This window comes from Entelurus aequoreus, linkage group LG23, assembly GCF_033978785.1.
Source record: "Entelurus aequoreus isolate RoL-2023_Sb linkage group LG23, RoL_Eaeq_v1.1, whole genome shotgun sequence".
NCBI classification, from domain to species: domain Eukaryota; kingdom Metazoa; phylum Chordata; class Actinopteri; order Syngnathiformes; family Syngnathidae; genus Entelurus; species Entelurus aequoreus.
Window position 1 is genome coordinate 44,725,125 of NC_084753.1, and position 17,154 is coordinate 44,742,278.

Sequence of the window (17,154 nt, forward strand, 5' to 3'; positions counted from 1 at the left end):
CATGTGTGTTAGTACTTTGTTGCATGTGTGTGTTAGTACTTTGTTGCATGTGTGTGTTAGTACTTTGTTGCATGTGTGTGTTAGTACTTTGTTGCATGTGTGTGTTAGTACCTTGTTGCATGTCTGTGTTAGTACCTTGTTGCATGTGTGTGTTAGTACTTTGTTGCATGTGTGTGTTAGTACTTTGTTGCATGTGTGTGTTAGTACCTTGTTGCATGTGTGTGTTAGTACCTTGTTGCATGTGTGTGTTAGTACCTTGTTGCATGTGTGTGTTAGTACTTTGTTGCATGTGTGTGTTAGTACTTTGTTGCATGTGTGTGTTAGTACCTTGTTGCATGTGTGTGTTAGTACCTTGTTGCATGTGTGTGTTAGTACCTTGTTGCATGTGTGTGTTAGTACTTTGTTGCATGTGTGTGTTAGTACTTTGTTGCATGTGTGTGTTAGTACCTTGTTGCATGTGTGTGTTAGTACCTTGTTGCATGTGTGTGTTAGTACCTTGTTGCATGTGTGTGTTAGTACCTTGTTGCATGTGTGTTAGTACCTTGTTGCATGTGTGTGTTAGTACCTTGTTGCATGTGTGTGTTAGTACCTTGTTGCATGTGTGTTAGTACCTTGTTGCATGTGTGTGTTAGTACCTTGTTGCATGTGTGTGTTAGTACCTTGTTGCATGTGTGTGTTAGTACCTTGTTGCATGTGTGTGTTAGTACCTTGTTGCATGTGTGTGTTAGTACCTTGTTGCATGTGTGTGTTAGTACTTTGTTGCCTGTGTGTGTTAGTACCTTGTTGCATGTGTGTGTTAGTACCTTGTTGCATGTGTGTGTTAGTACCTTGTTGCATGTGTGTGTTAGTACCTTGTTGCATGTTTGTGTTAGTACCTTGTTGCATGTGTGTGTTAGTACCTTGTTGCATGTGTGTTAGTACCTTGTTGCATGTGTGTGTTAGTACCTTGTTGCATGTGTGTGTTAGTACCTTGTTGCATGTGTGTGTTAGTACCTTGTTGCATGTGTGTGTTAGTACCTTGTTGCATGTGTGTGTTAGTACCTTGTTGCATGTGTGTGTTAGTACCTTGTTGCATGTGTGTTAGTACTTTGTTGCATGTGTGTGTTAGTACCTTGTTGCATGTGTGTGTTAGTACCTTGTTGCATGTGTGTGTTAGTACCTTGTTGCATGTGTGTTAGTACCTTGTTGCATGTGTGTGTTAGTACCTTGTTGCATGTGTGTGTTAGTACCTTGTTGCATGTGTGTGTTAGTACTTTGTTGCATGTGTGTGTTAGTACCTTGTTGCATGTGTGTGTTAGTACCTTGTTGCATGTGTGTGTTAGTACCTTGTTGCATGTGTGTGTTAGTACCTTGTTGCATGTGTGTGTTAGTACCTTGTTGCATGTGTGTGTTAGTACCTTGTTGCATGTGTGTGTTAGTACTTTGTTGCCTGTGTGTGTTAGTACCTTGTTGCATGTGTGTGTTAGTACCTTGTTGCATGTGTGTGTTAGTACCTTGTTGCATGTGTGTGTTAGTACCTTGTTGCATGTTTGTGTTAGTACCTTGTTGCATGTGTGTGTTAGTACCTTGTTGCAAGTGTGTTAGTACCTTGTTGCATGTGTGTGTTAGTACTTTGTTGCATGTGTGTGTTAGTACCTTGTTGCATGTGTGTGTTAGTACTTTGTTGCATGTGTGTGTTAGTACTTTGTTGCATGTGTGTGTTAGTACTTTGTTGCATGTGTGTGTTAGTACCTTGTTGCATGTGTGTGTTAGTACCTTGTTGCATGTGTGTGTTAGTACTTTGTTGCATGTGTGTGTTAGTACCTTGTTGCATGTGTGTGTTAGTACCTTGTTGCATGTGTGTGTTAGTACCTTGTTGCATGTGTGTGTTAGTACCTTGTTGCATGTGTGTGTTAGTACTTTGTTGCATGTGTGTGTTAGTACTTTGTTGCATGTGTGTGTTAGTACTTTGTTGCATGTGTGTTAGTACCTTGTTGCATGTGTGTGTTAGTACCTTGTTGCATGTGTGTTAGTACCTTGTTGCATGTGTGTGTTAGTACCTTGTTGCATGTGTGTGTTAGTACCTTGTTGCATGTGTGTGTTAGTACCTTGTTGCATGTGTGTGTTAGTACCTTGTTGCATGTGTGTGTTAGTACCTTGTTGCAAGTGTGTTAGTACCTTGTTGCATGTGTGTGTTAGTACCTTGTTGCATGTGTGTGTTAGTACCTTGTTGCATGTGTGTGTTAGTACTTTGTTGCATGTGTGTGTTAGTACTTTGTTGCATGTGTGTGTTAGTACTTTGTTGCATGTGTGTTAGTACCTTGTTGCATGTGTGTGTTAGTACCTTGTTGCATGTGTGTGTTAGTACTTTGTTGCATGTGTGTGTTAGTACTTTGTTGCATGTGTGTGTTAGTACCTTGTTGCATGTGTGTGTTAGTACCTTGTTGCATGTGTGTTAGTACCTTGTTGCATGTGTGTGTTAGTACCTTGTTGCATGTGTGTGTTAGTACCTTGTTGCATGTGTGTGTTAGTACCTTGTTGCATGTGTGTGTTAGTACCTTGTTGCATGTGTGTTAGTACCTTGTTGCATGTGTGTTAGTACCTTGTTGCATGTGTGTGTTAGTACCTTGTTGCATGTGTGTGTTAGTACCTTGTTGCATGTGTGTGTTAGTACCTTGTTGCATGTGTGTGTTAGTACTTTGTTGCATGTGTGTTAGTACCTTGTTGCATGTGTGTTAGTACCTTGTTGCATGTGTGTGTTAGTACCTTGTTGCATGTGTGTGTTAGTACCTTGTTGCATGTGTGTGTTAGTACTTTGTTGCATGTGTGTTAGTACCTTGTTGCATGTGTGTTAGTACCTTGTTGCATGTGTGTGTTAGTACCTTGTTGCATGTGTGTTAGTACCTTGTTGCATGTGTGTGTTAGTACCTTGTTGCATGTGTGTGTTAGTACCTTGTTGCATGTGTGTGTTAGTACCTTGTTGCCTAACTGCCATCTTGTCACCTGTTGACCTTGACAGCCCTGCTCCTAACTGCCATCTTGTCACCTGTTGACCTTGACAGCCCTGCTCCTAACTGCCATCTTGTCACCTGTTGACCTTGACAGCCCTGCTCCTAACTGCCATCTTGTCACCTGTTGACCTTGAAAGCCCTGCTCCTAACTGCCATCTTGTCACCTGTTGACCTTGACAGCCCTGCTCCTAACTGCCATCTTGTCACCTGTTGACCTTGGTAGCCCTGCTCCTAACTGCCATCTTGTCACCTGTTGACCTTGACAGCCCTGCTCCTAACTGCCATCTTGTCACCTGTTGACCTTGACAGCCCTGCTCCTAACTGCCATCTTGTCACCTGTTGACCTTGACAGCCCTGCTCCTAACTGCCATCTTGTCACCTGTTGACCTTGACAGTCCTGCTCCTAACTGCCATCTTGTCACCTGTTGACCTTGACAGCCCTGCTCCTAACTGCCATCTTGTCACCTGTTGACCTTGAAAGCCCTGCTCCTAACTGCCATCTTGTCACCTGTTGACCTTGACAGCCCTGCTCCTAACTGCCATCTTGTCACCTGTTGACCTTGGTAGCCCTGCTCCTAACTGCCATCTTGTCACCTGTTGACCTTGACAGCCCTGCTCCTAACTGCCATCTTGTCACCTGTTGACCTTGACAGCCCTGCTCCTAACTGCCATCTTGTCACCTGTTGACCTTGACAGCCCTGCTCCTAACTGCCATCTTGTCACCTGTTGACCTTGACAGTCCTGCTCCTAACTGCCATCTTGTCACCTGTTGACCTTTACAGCCCTGCTCCTAACTGCCATCTTGTCACCTGTTGACCTTGACAGCCCTGCTCCTAACTGCCATCTTGTCACCTGTTGACCTTGACAGCCCTGCTCCTAACTGCCATCTTGTCACCTGTTGACCTTGACAGCCCTGCTCCTAACTGCCATCTTGTCACCTGTTGACCTTGGCAGCCCTGCTCCTAACTGCCATCTTGTCACCTGTTGACCTTGACAGCCCTGCTCCTAACTGCCATCTTGTCACCCTATTGACCTTGACAGCCCTGCTCCTAACTGCCATCTTGTCACCTGTTGACCTTGACAGCCCTGCTCCTAACTGCCATCTTGTCACCCTGTTGACCTTGACAGCCCTGCTCCTAACTGCCATCTTGTCACCTGTTGACCTTGACAGCCCTGCTCCTAACTGCCATCTTGTCACCCTGTTGACCTTGACAGCCCTGCTCCTAACTGCCATCTCGTCACCTGTTGACCTTGACAGCCCTGCTCCTAACTGCCATCTTGTCACCTGTTGACCTTGACAGCCCTGCTCCTAACTGCCATCTTGTCACCTGTTGACCTTGACAGCCCTGCTCCTAACTGCCATCTTGTCACCTGTTGACCTTGACAGCCCTGCTCCTAACTGCCATCTTGTCACCTGTTGACCTTGACAGCCCTGCTCCTAACTGCCATCTTGTCACCTGTTGACCTTGACAGCCCTGCTCCTAACTGCCATCTTGTCACCTGTTGACCTTGGCAGCCCTGCCCTGACTGCCATCTTGTCACCTGTTGACCTTGACAGCCCTGCTCCTAACTGCCATCTTGTCACCTGTTGACCTTGACAGCCCTGCTCCTAACTGCCATCTTGTCACCTGTTGACCTTGACAGCCCTGCTCCTAACTGCCATCTTGTCACCTGTTGACCTTGACAGCCCTGCTCCTAACTGCCATCTTGTCACCCTATTGACCTTGACAGCCCTGCTCCTAACTGCCATCTTGTCACCTGTTGACCTTGACAGCCCTGCTCCTAACTGCCATCTTGTCACCCTGTTGACCTTGACAGCCCTGCTCCTAACTGCCATCTTGTCACCTGTTGACCTTGACAGCCCTGCTCCTAACTGCCATCTTGTCACCCTGTTGACCTTGACAGCCCTGCTCCTAACTGCCATCTTGTCACCTGTTGACCTTGACAGCCCTGCTCCTAACTGCCATCTTGTCACCTGTTGACCTTGACAGCCCTGCTCCTAACTGCCATCTTGTCACCTGTTGACCTTGACAGCCCTGCTCCTAACTGCCATCTTGTCACCTGTTGACCTTGACAGCCCTGCTCCTAACTGCTATCTTGTCACCTGTTGACCTTGACAGCCCTGCTCCTAACTGCCATCTTGTCACCTGTTGACCTTGGCAGCCCTGCCCTGACTGCCATCTTGTCACCTGTTGACCTTGACAGCCCTGCTCCTAACTGCCATCTTGTCACCTGTTGACCTTGACAGCCCTGCTCCTAACTGCCATCTTGTCACCTGTTGACCTTGACAGCCCTGCTCCTAACTGCCATCTTGTCACCTGTTGACCTTGACAGCCCTGCTCCTAACTGCCATCTTGTCACCCTATTGACCTTGACAGCCCTGCTCCTAACTGCCATCTTGTCACCTGTTGACCTTGACAGCCCTGCTCCTAACTGCCATCTTGTCACCTGTTGACCTTGACAGCCCTGCTCCTAACTGCCATCATGTCACCTGTTGACCTTGACAGTCCTGCTCCTAACTGCCATCTTGTCACCTGTTGACCTTGACAGCCCTGCTCCTAACTGCCATCTTGTCACCTGTTGACCTTGACAGCCCTGCTCCTAACTGCCATCTTGTCACCTGTTGACCTTGGCAGCCCTGCCCTGACTGCCATCTTGTCACCTGTTGACCTTGGCAGCTCTGCTCCTAACTGCCATCTTGTCACCTGTTGACCTTGACAGCCCTGCTCCTAACTGCCATCTTGTCACCTGTTGACCTTGACAGCCCTGCTCCTAACTGCCATCTTGTCACCTGTTGACCTTGACAGCCCTGCTCCTAACTGCCATCTTGTCACCTGTTGACCTTGACAGCCCTGCTCCTAACTGCCATCTTGTCACCTGTTGACCTTGACAGCCCTGCTCCTAACTGCCATCTTGTCACCTGTTGACCTTGACAGCCCTGCTCCTAACTGCCATCTTGTCACCTGTTGACCTTGGCAGCCCTGCTCCTAACTGCCATCTTGTCACCTGTTGACCTTGGCAGCCCTGCTCCTAACTGCCATCTTGTCACCTGTTGACCTTGACAGCCCTGCTCCTAACTGCCATCTTGTCACCTGTTGACCTTGGCAGCCCTGCTCCTAACTGCCATCTTGTCACCTGTTGACCTTGACAGCCCTGCTCCTAACTGCCATCTTGTCACTTGTTGACCTTGACAGCCCTGCTCCTAACTGCCATCTTGTCACCTGTTGACCTTGACAGCCCTGCTCCTAACTGCCATCTTGTCACCTGTTGACCTTGACAGCCCTGCTCCTAACTGCCATCTTGTCACCTGTTGACCTTGACAGCCCTGCTCCTAACTGCCATCTTGTCACCTGTTGACCTTGGCAGCCCTGCCCTGACTGCCATCTTGTCACCTGTTGACCTTGACAGCCCTGCTCCTAACTGCCATCTTGTCACCTGTTGACCTTGGCAGCCCTGCTCCTAACTGCCATCTTGTCACCTGTTGACCTTGTCAGCCCTGCTCCTAACTGCCATCTTGTCACCTGTTGACCTTGACAGCCCTGCTCCTTACTGCCATCTTGTCACCTGTTGACCTTGGCAGCCCTGCTCCTAACTGCCATCTTGTCACCTGTTGACCTTGACAGCCCTGCTCCTAACTGCCATCTTGTCACCTGTTGACCTTGACAGCCCTGCTCCTAACTGCCATCTTGTCACCTGTTGACCTTGACAGCCCTGCTCCTAACTGCCATCTTGTCAACTGTTGACCTTGACAGCCCTGCTCCTAACTGCCATCTTGTCACCCTGTTGACCTTGGCAGCCCTGCTCCTAACTGCCATCTTGTCACCTGTTGACCTTGACAGCCCTGCTCCTAACTGCCATCTTGTCAACTGTTGACCTTGACAGCCCTGCTCCTAACTGCCATCTTGTCACCCTGTTGACCTTGGCAGCCCTGCTCCTAACTGCCATCTTGTCACCTGTTGACCTTGACAGCCCTGCTCCTAACTGCCATCTTGTCACCTGTTGACCTTGACAGCCCTGCTCCTAACTGCTATCTTGTCACCTGTTGACCTTGACAGCCCTGCTCCTAACTGCCATCTTGTCACCTGATGACCTTGGCAGCCCTGCTCCTAACTGCCATCTTGTCACCTGTTGACCTTGACAGCCCTGCTCCTAACTGCCATCTTGTCACCTGTTGACCTTGGCAGCCCTGCTCCTAACTGCCATCTTATCACCTGTTGACCTTGGCAGCCCTGCTCCTAACTGCCATCTTGTCACCTGTTGACCTTGACAGCCCTGATCCTAACTGCTATCTTGTCACCTGTTGACCTTGGAAGCCCTGCTCTTAACTGCCATCTTGTCACCTGTTGACCTTGGCAGCCCTGCTCCTAACTGCCATCTTATCTCCTGTTGACCTTGACAGCCCTGATCCTAACTGCTATCTTGTCACCTGTTGACCTTGGCAGCCCTGCTCCTAACTGCCATCTTGTCACCTGTTGACCTTGACAGCCCTGATCCTAACTGCTATCTTGTCACCTGTTGACCTTGGAAGCCCTGCTCTTAACTGCCATCTTGTCACCTGTTGACCTTGGCAGCCCTGCTTCTAACTGCCATCTTATCTCCTGTTGACCTTGACAGCCCTGATCCTAACTGCTATCTTGTCACCTGTTGACCTTGGCAGCCCTGCTCCTAACTGCCATCTTGTCACCTGTTGACCTTGACAGCCCTGCTCCTAACTGCCATCTTGTCACCTGTTGACCTTGACAGCCCTGCTCCTAACTGCCATCTTGTCACCTGTTGACCTTGACAGCCCTGCTCCTAACTGCCATCTTGTCACCTGTTGACCTTGGCAGCCCTGCTCCTAACTGCCATCTTGTCACCTGTTGACCTTGACAGCCCTGCTCCTAACTGCCATCTTGTCACCTGTTGACCTTGACAGCCCTGCTCCTAACTGCCATCTTGTCACCTGTTGACCTTGACAGCCCTGCTCCTAACTGCCATCTTGTCACCTGTTGACCTTGGCAGCCCTGCTCCTAACTGCCATCTTGTCACCTGTTGACCTTGACAGCCCTGCTCCTAACTGCCATCTTGTCACCTGTTGACCTTGACAGCCCTGCTCCTAACTGCCATCTTGTCACCTGTTGACCTTGACAGCCCTGCTCCTAACTGCCATCTTGTCACCTGTTGACCTTGACAGCCCTGCTCCTAACTGCCATCTTGTCACCTGTTGACCTTGGAAGCCCTGCTCTTAACTGCCATCTTGTCACCTGTTGACCTTGGCAGCCCTGCTCCTAACTGCCATCTTATCTCCTGTTGACCTTGACAGCCCTGATCCTAACTGCTATCTTGTCACCTGTTGACCTTGGCAGCCCTGCTCCTAACTGCCATCTTGTCACCTGTTGACCTTGACAGCCCTGCTCCTAACTGCCATCTTGTCACCTGTTGACCTTGACAGCCCTGCTCCTAACTGCCATCTTGTCACCTGTTGACCTTGACAGCCCTGCTCCTAACTGCCATCTTGTCACCTGTTGACCTTGACAGCCCTGCTCCTAACTGCCATCTTGTCACCTGTTGACCTTGACAGCCGTGCTCCTAACTGCCATCTTGTCACCTGTTGACCTTGACAGCCCGGCTCCTAACTGCCATCTTGTCACCTGTTGACCTTGACAGCCCTGCTCCTAAATGCCATCTTGTCACCTGTTGACCTTGACAGCCCTGCTCCTAACTGCCATCTTGTCACCTGTTGACCTTGACAGCCCTGCTCCTAACTGCCATCTTGTCACCTGTTGACCTTGACAGTCCTGATCCTAACTGCTATCTTGTCACCTGTTGACCTTGGAAGCCCTGCTCTTAACTGCCATCTTGTCACCTGTTGACCTTGGCAGCCATGCTCCTAACTGCCATCTTATCTCCTGTTGACCTTGGCAGCCGTGCTCCTAACTGCCATCTTGTCACCTGTTGACCTTGACAGCCCTGATCCTAACTGCTATCTTGTCACCTGTTGACCTTGGCAGCCCTGCTCCTAACTGCCATCTTGTCACCTGTTGACCTTGACAGCCCTGCTCCTAACTGCCATCTTGTCACCTGTTGACCTTGACAGCCCTGCTCCTAACTGCCATCTTGTCACCTGTTGACCTTGACAGCCCTGCTCCTAACTGCCATCTTGTCACCTGTTGACCTTGGCAGCCCTGCTCCTAACTGCCATCTTGTCACCTGTTGACCTTGACAGCCCTGCTCCTAACTGCCATCTTGTCACCTGTTGACCTTGACAGCCCTGCTCCTAACTGCCATCTTGTCACCTGTTGACCTTGACAGCCCTGCTCCTAACTGCCATCTTGTCACCTGTTGACCTTGGCAGCCCTGCTCCTAACTGCCATCTTGTCACCTGTTGACCTTGACAGCCCTGCTCCTAACTGCCATCTTGTCACCTGTTGACCTTGACAGCCCTGCTCCTAACTGCCATCATGTCACCTGTTGACCTTGACAGCCCTGCTCCTAACTGCCATCATGTCACCTGTTGACCTTGACAGCCCTGCTCCTAACTGCCATCTTGTCACCTGTTGACCTTGACAGCCCTGCTCCTAACTGCCATCTTGTCACCTGTTGACCTTGACAGCCCTGCTCCTAACTGCCATCTTGTCACCTGTTGACCTTGACAGCCTTGCTCCTAACTGCCATCTTGTCACCTGTTGACCTTGGCAGCCCTGCTCCTAACTGCCATCTTGTCACCTGTTGACCTTGACAGCCCTGCTCCTAACTGCCATCTTGTCACTTGTTGACCTTGACAGCCCTGCTCCTAACTGCCATCTTGTCACCTGTTGACCTTGACAGCCCTGCTCCTAACTGCCATCTTGTCACCTGTTGACCTTGACAGCCCTGCTCCTAACTGCCATCTTGTCACCTGTTGACCTTGACAGCCCTGCTCCTAACTGCCATCTTGTCACCTGTTGACCTTGGCAGCCCTGCCCTGACTGCCATCTTGTCACCTGTTGACCTTGACAGCCCTGCTCCTAACTGCCATCTTGTCACCTGTTGACCTTGACAGCCCTGCTCCTAACTGCCATCTTGTCACCCTGTTGACCTTGACAGCCGTGCTCCTAACTGCCATCTTGTCACCTGTTGACCTTGACAGCCCTGCTCCTAACTGCCATCTTGTCACCTGTTGACCTTGACAGCCCTGCTCCTAACTGCCATCTTGTCATCTGTTGACCTTGACAGCCCTGCTCCTAACTGCCATCTTGTCACCTGTTGACCTTGACAGCCCTGATCCTAACTGCTATCTTGTCACCTGTTGACCTTGGAAGCCCTGCTCTTAACTGCCATCTTGTCACCTGTTGACCTTGGCAGCCCTGCTCCTAACTGTCATCTTATCTCCTGTTGACCTTGACAGCCCTGATCATAACTGCTATCTTGTCACCTGTTGACCTTGGCAGCCCTGCTCCTAACTGCCATCTTGTCACCTGTTGACCTTGACAGCCCTGCTCCTAACTGCCATCTTGTCACCTGTTGACCTTGACAGCCCTGCTCCTAACTGCCATCTTGTCACCTGTTGACCTTGACAGCCCTGCTCCTAACTGCCATCTTGTCACCTGTTGACCTTGGCAGCCCTGCTCCTAACTGCCATCTTGTCACCTGTTGACCTTAACAGCCCTGCTCCTAGCTGCCATCTTGTCACCTGTTGACCTTGACAGCCCTGCTCCTAACTGCCATCTTGTCACCTGTTGACCTTGACAGCCCTGCTCCTAACTGCCATCTTGTCACCTGTTGACCTTGACAGCCCTGCTCCTAACTGCCATCTTGTCACCTGTTGACCTTGACAGCCCTGCTCCTAACTGCCATCTTGTCACCTGTTGACCTTGACAGCCCTGCTCCTAACTGCCATCATGTCACCTGTTGACCTTGACAGCCCTGCTCCTAACTGCCATCTTGTCACCTGTTGACCTTGACAGCCCTGCTCCTAACTGCCATCTTGTCACCTGTTGACCTTGACAGCCCTGCTCCTAACTGCCATCTTGTCACCTGTTGACCTTGACAGCCCTGCTCCTAACTGCCATCTTGTCACCTGTTGACCTTGACAGCCCTGCTCCTAACTGCCATCTTGTCACCTGTTGACCTTGGCAGCCCTGCTCCTAACTGCCATCTTGTCACCTGTTGACCTTGACAGCCCTGCTCCTAACTGCCATCTTGTCACTTGTTGACCTTGACAGCCCTGCTCCTAACTGCCATCTTGTCACCTGTTGACCTTGACAGCCCTGCTCCTAACTGCCATCTTGTCACCTGTTGACCTTGACAGCCCTGCTCCTAACTGCCATCTTGTCACCTGTTGACCTTGACAGCCCTGCTCCTAACTGCCATCTTGTCACCTGTTGACCTTGGCAGCCCTGCCCTGACTGCCATCTTGTCACCTGTTGACCTTGACAGCCCTGCTCCTAACTGCCATCTTGTCACCTGTTGACCTTGACAGCCCTGCTCCTAACTGCCATCTTGTCACCTGTTGACCTTGACAGCCCTGCTCCTAACTGCCATCTTGTCACCTGTTGACCTTGACAGCCCTGCTCCTAACTGCCATCTTGTCACCTGTTGACCTTGACAGCCCTGCTCCTATCTGCCATCTTGTCAACTGTTGACCTTGACAGCCCTGCTCCTAACTGCCATCTTGTCACCCTGTTGACCTTGGCAGCCCTGCTCCTAACTGCCATCTTGTCACCTGTTGACCTTGACAGCCCTGCTCCTAACTGCCATCTTGTCACCTGTTGACCTTGACAGCCCTGCTCCTAACTGCTATCTTGTCACCTGTTGACCTTGACAGCCCTGCTCCTAACAGCCATCTTGTCACCTGATGACCTTGGCAGCCCTGCTCCTAACTGCCATCTTGTCACCTGTTGACCTTGACAGCCCTGCTCCTAACTGCCATCTTGTCACCTGTTGACCTTGGCAGCCCTGCTCCTACCTGCCATCTTATCACCTGTTGACCTTGGCAGCCCTGCTCCTAACTGCCATCTTGTCACCTGTTGACCTTGACAGCCCTGATCCTAACTGCTATCTTGTCACCTGTTGACCTTAGAAGCCCTGCTCTTAACTGCCATCTTGTCACCTGTTGACCTTGACAGCCCTGCTCCTAACAGCCATCTTGTCACCTGTTGACCTTGACAGCCCTGCTCCTAACTGCCATCTTGTCACCTGTTGACCTTGACAGCCCTGCTCCTAACTGCCATCTTATCACCTGTTGACCTTGGCAGCCCTGCTCCTAACTGCCATCTTGTCACCTGTTGACCTTGACAGCCCTGATCCTAACTGCTATCTTGTCACCTGTTGACCTTAGAAGCCCTGCTCTTAACTGCCATCTTGTCACCTGTTGACCTTGGCAGCCCTGCTCCTAACTGCCATCTTATCTCCTGTTGACCTTAACAGCCCTGATCCTAACTGCTATCTTGTCACCTGTTGACCTTGGCAGCCCTGCTCCTAACTGCCATCTTGTCACCTGTTGACCTTGACAGCCCTGTTCCTAACTGCCATCTTGTCACCTGTTGACCTTGACAGCCCTGCTCCTAACTGCCATCTTGTCACCTGTTGACCTTGACAGCCCTGCTCCTAACTGCCATCTTGTCACCTGTTGACCTTGGCAGCCCTGCTCCTAACTGCCATCTTGTCACCTGTTGACCTTGGCAGCCCTGCTCCTAACTGCCATCTTGTCACCTGTTGACCTTGACAGCCCTGCTCATAACTGCCATCTTGTCACCTGTTGACCTTGGCAGCCCTGCTCCTAACTGCCATCTTGTCACCTGTTGACCTTGGCAGCCCTGCTCCTAACTGCCATCTTGTCACCTGTTGACCTTGGCAGCCCTGCTCCTAACTGCCATCTTGTCACCTGTTGACCTTGGCAGCCCTGCTCCTAACTGCCATCTTGTCACCTGTTGACCTTGACAGCCCTGCTCCTAAATGCCATCTTGTCACCTGTTGACCTTGGCAGCCCTGCTCCTAACTGCCATCTTGTCACCTGTTGACCTTGGCAGCCCTGCTCCTAACTGCCATCTTGTCACCTGTTGACCTTGACAGCCCTGCTCCTAACTGCCATCTTGTCACCTGTTGACCTTGGCAGCCCTGCTCCTAACTGCCATCTTGTCACCTGTTGACATTGGCAGCCCTGCTCCTAACTGCCATCTTGTTAGCAGCAAGTCCTGAGGCAACATCACATGCTATATAATATTTATGTTCCCTGGCCAAGCAGCAACACCCGTGTTTAAACAAGCCAGTCACCTGTACATGCAGTGCAACACATGACAGCAAATGTAAATATGTCTGCAAAGAAACTTGTTTTTGTGAAAATCCCCCCAGCTATTTCACGGAGTTGAGGCTCCAAAATGTAAAAGTGCCACTAAGTCAATGTCAGTGACACCCCCAGGAAGTAGACGGTAAATGCGCAATGAGCGCAGAGGACATTATACTGGAAAAAATAAAAGGTGTTCTGTTCCCACTTCCTAGACTCAGACTTCACCATGAAGTATGAAACACTACGGTGGTCCTTAGCTACATCGCTAATGGGAGAGAAAAAAGGGTCCTGGTAGACATCCTTATTCCAGGAAGCGTTTAAGTTAACTCTCACCAGTTAAGTTTACTCTCGCAAGTTAAGTTAACTCTTGCAAGATTAGAACTGCCATAATTAATAAAAGATCTCCAGTCAACCGATTCAAGACTAAGGACAACTGTAGTATATTTATATATATATATATATATATATATATATATATATATATATATATATATATATATATATATATATATATATATATATATATATATATATATATATATATATATATATATATATATATATATTACAGTTGTTCATCCATATATACGTATACATACATATATAAACATACATACATATATACACATACATACATATATATATGCATACATACAGTACATAAACACACATATACATATACACACATATACATATATACACATATACATATATACGTATACATACATACATACATACATACATACATACATACATACATACATACATACATACATACATACATACATACATACATACATACATACATACATACATACACACACATATACATATATACACATATACATATATACATGTATATATACATACATACATAAATACATACATACATATATACATATATACATATATACACATATACATGTATACATACATACATACATACATACATACATACATACATACATACATACATACATACATACATACTTACATACATATATACAGTATAAGGTTCAGTACTTGTATAGTGAACCTTAGGTTCCTAACTTAATACTATCTAATGTAAAGACTACAGAACAACAATGACTTGATGGTTTTAGTGAGTGAGAAGCAAATGAATGAGTGACTAACTACTGACTACATATGAATGAGTGACTAACTACTGACTACATATGAAAGAGTGACTAACTACTGACTACATATGAATGAGTGACTAACTACTGACTACATATGAAAGAGTGACTAACTACTGACTACATATGAAAGAGTGACTAACTACTGACTACATATGAATGAGTGACTAACTACTGACTACATATGAAAGAGTGACTAACTACTGACTACATATGAAAGAGTGACTAACTACTGACTACATATTAATGAGTGACTAACTACTGACTACATATGAAAGAGTGACTAACTACTGACTACATATGAAAGAGTGACTAACTACTGACTACATATGAATGAGTGACTAACTACTGACTACATATGAAAGAGTGACTAACTACTGACTACATACTGTATGAATGAGTTACTAACTACTGACTACAAGCAGAGACACATTAGTAAAAGATTAGTCTGCTTTTTCTAACTCATGTGTCTCTTGCCTTGTCCCCTGGTGGCTGCTTGCTGTTGGTGCACCTGCAACAAGTCACATGACAACAAAGCATTAACGTGCTAGATAAAAGATAACCCTTTTGTCCCCATCTGACATCATGGCAATACAATCTGTTTGCATTCATAGGATTATTAAGATACAAAACACAGGCGCTAATCATAGTTGTTTTGCAATGCAGTCTGCTGGAAATGGCAGAAAGCGCCACTCTACCCAGCAACTGATGCTGTGGTAAAAGTTGGAAATTGCCACAGAACACGTTTTAAGATATAGCGGCTAAAGTGGATAGTGCACGCCTCAAATGTGTCACGTTTCACATGTCAGGTAAACCACGACGAATAATTCCCCTTCCTAGTGTTGTAGATTCCAAATGTGCTAAATATAAACTAAAGAGTTTCAGCCCTGACAAAACACATTGCAAGTGCTAAATGATTGTTTTCGTCTTACATGTTGTGATAGTCAGCAAATATTATACATATTCTGTAGTAAGGGGGGTCCAAACTACTACAAATACTCTACACATTCTGTAGTAAGGGGGGTCCAAACTACTACAAATACTCTACACATTCTGTAGTAAGGGGGGTCCAAACTACTACAAATACTCTACACATTCTGTAGTAACGGGGGTCCAAACTACTACAAATATTATACACATTCTGTAGTAAGGGGGTCCAAACTTCTACAAATATTCTACACATTCTGTAGTAACGGGGTCCAAACTACTACAAATATTATACATATTCTGTAGTAAGGGGGGTCCAAACTACTACAAATATTCTACACATTCTGTAGTAAGGGGGGTCCAAACTACTACAAATATTCTACACATTCTGTAGTAAGGGGGGTCCAAACTAATACAAATATTCTACACATTCTGTAGTAAGGGGGGGTCCAAACTACTACAAATATTCTACACATTCTGTAGTAAGGGGGGGTCCAAACTAATACAAATATTCTACACATTCTGTAGTAAGGGGGGGTCCAAACTACTACAAATATTCTACACATTCCGTAGTAAGGGGGGGTCCAAACTACTACAAATATTTGACATATTCTGTAGTAAGGGGGGGTCCAAACTACGGCCCGCGGTCTGCCAGCATCTTCAGATGTCATTAGTTGAACAAAGCACCGCACCGCAGGGTGCTTTCAACTGAATCTGAACTACCAGGCAAGGTCCTATGCTACATGTTTGCTGCCATCTTGTGGACAATGTGAGTAAATCAGATCAATGACACTTGAAATAACAGCACAGCATTTACTTATAAGACACAATCTAAACAACCTACCCTAGTCATGGTGCAATACAAAAAACTCAACTAGCATAGAGGTCAACACACAAGGTCACATATATATATATATATATATATATATATATATATATATATATATATATATATATATATATATATATATATATATATATATATATATATATATATATATATATATATATATATATATACAAGACTGTTTTGATGCCGGCCCCTGACCTGTGCCAGTCATGTTGACCTCCACCCCTAACCCGTGCCAGTCATGTTGACCTCCACCCCTAACCCGTGCCAGTCATGTCGACCTCCACCCCTGACCTGTGCCAGTCATGTCAACCTCCACCCCTGACCTGTGCCAGTCATGTCGACCTCCACCCCTGACCCGTGCCAGTCATGCCACGTCATGGTCTTACCCTCCTTGCGGACTCCCAGGCAGCCCTTCAGCTCCAGCAGGGTGATGACCTTGTCCTTGTTGAGGTCGCAGTAGTCGCTGAACTTGCGGCCGCACTTCTTGGGCTTGGCTTTCTTCTTCAGGTACCTCTTGAAGGGCCTGAGTTCCTTCTGGTTGATGTCCTGACTGCTGTTGATGTCCAGCTGGCCAAAGTACCAGTGCACCACCCTCTCTTCCAGCGTGTGACTGGGGTCAGGCTCCACAAACCTGCAGGTGGATCACTTGTAGTTCATCACAGGACTTTTCCACAGGAAGTATACCAACATTCATTTAGGATTGTTTATCAAAATATAACTATAGATGTCAACATTGTGTATGTGCTGAAAGATTCATTTATGATTGTTTATCAAAATATAACTTGTTGCGTTGACCAGCATTCCTCCAATGGGGAATTTAAATTGCTAGTCTCTCCCAGATTCTCTTATGGCAATAAGCTGATGTTTATATTCAATCACCAGGCAGAAATTGGTATGTTGTGGTTTATTCTCCAAGCTTAGAGGACAAACGTGAGACCAATCTCGCACACCAGCGTTCCCTCGCCCCGGTCTAGCTCGGTCTTCCCCAAACCCACGGAAGTC

At 47.5% G+C, this 17,154-nt stretch overlaps 1 protein-coding gene across 5 annotated transcripts in view; it reads right to left on the minus strand.

The window, feature by feature from the left end:
- The window catches only part of smoc1 (SPARC related modular calcium binding 1), a 107,647-nt gene that overhangs the window by 7,640 nt on the left and 82,853 nt on the right, over nucleotides 1–17,154 (minus strand). For 4 of the 5 annotated variants that reach the window (XM_062033822.1, XM_062033821.1, XM_062033820.1 and 1 more), the window contains 2 exons: nucleotides 16,539–16,783; nucleotides 14,850–14,883 (listed from right to left, as the gene is read on the minus strand). In XM_062033822.1, the coding sequence (XP_061889806.1) occupies nucleotides 14,850–14,883; nucleotides 16,539–16,783 (279 nt within the window). The remainder of the gene's footprint in view (nucleotides 1–14,849; nucleotides 14,884–16,538; nucleotides 16,784–17,154) is intronic. The other variant, XM_062033823.1, reaches the window with a different exon arrangement.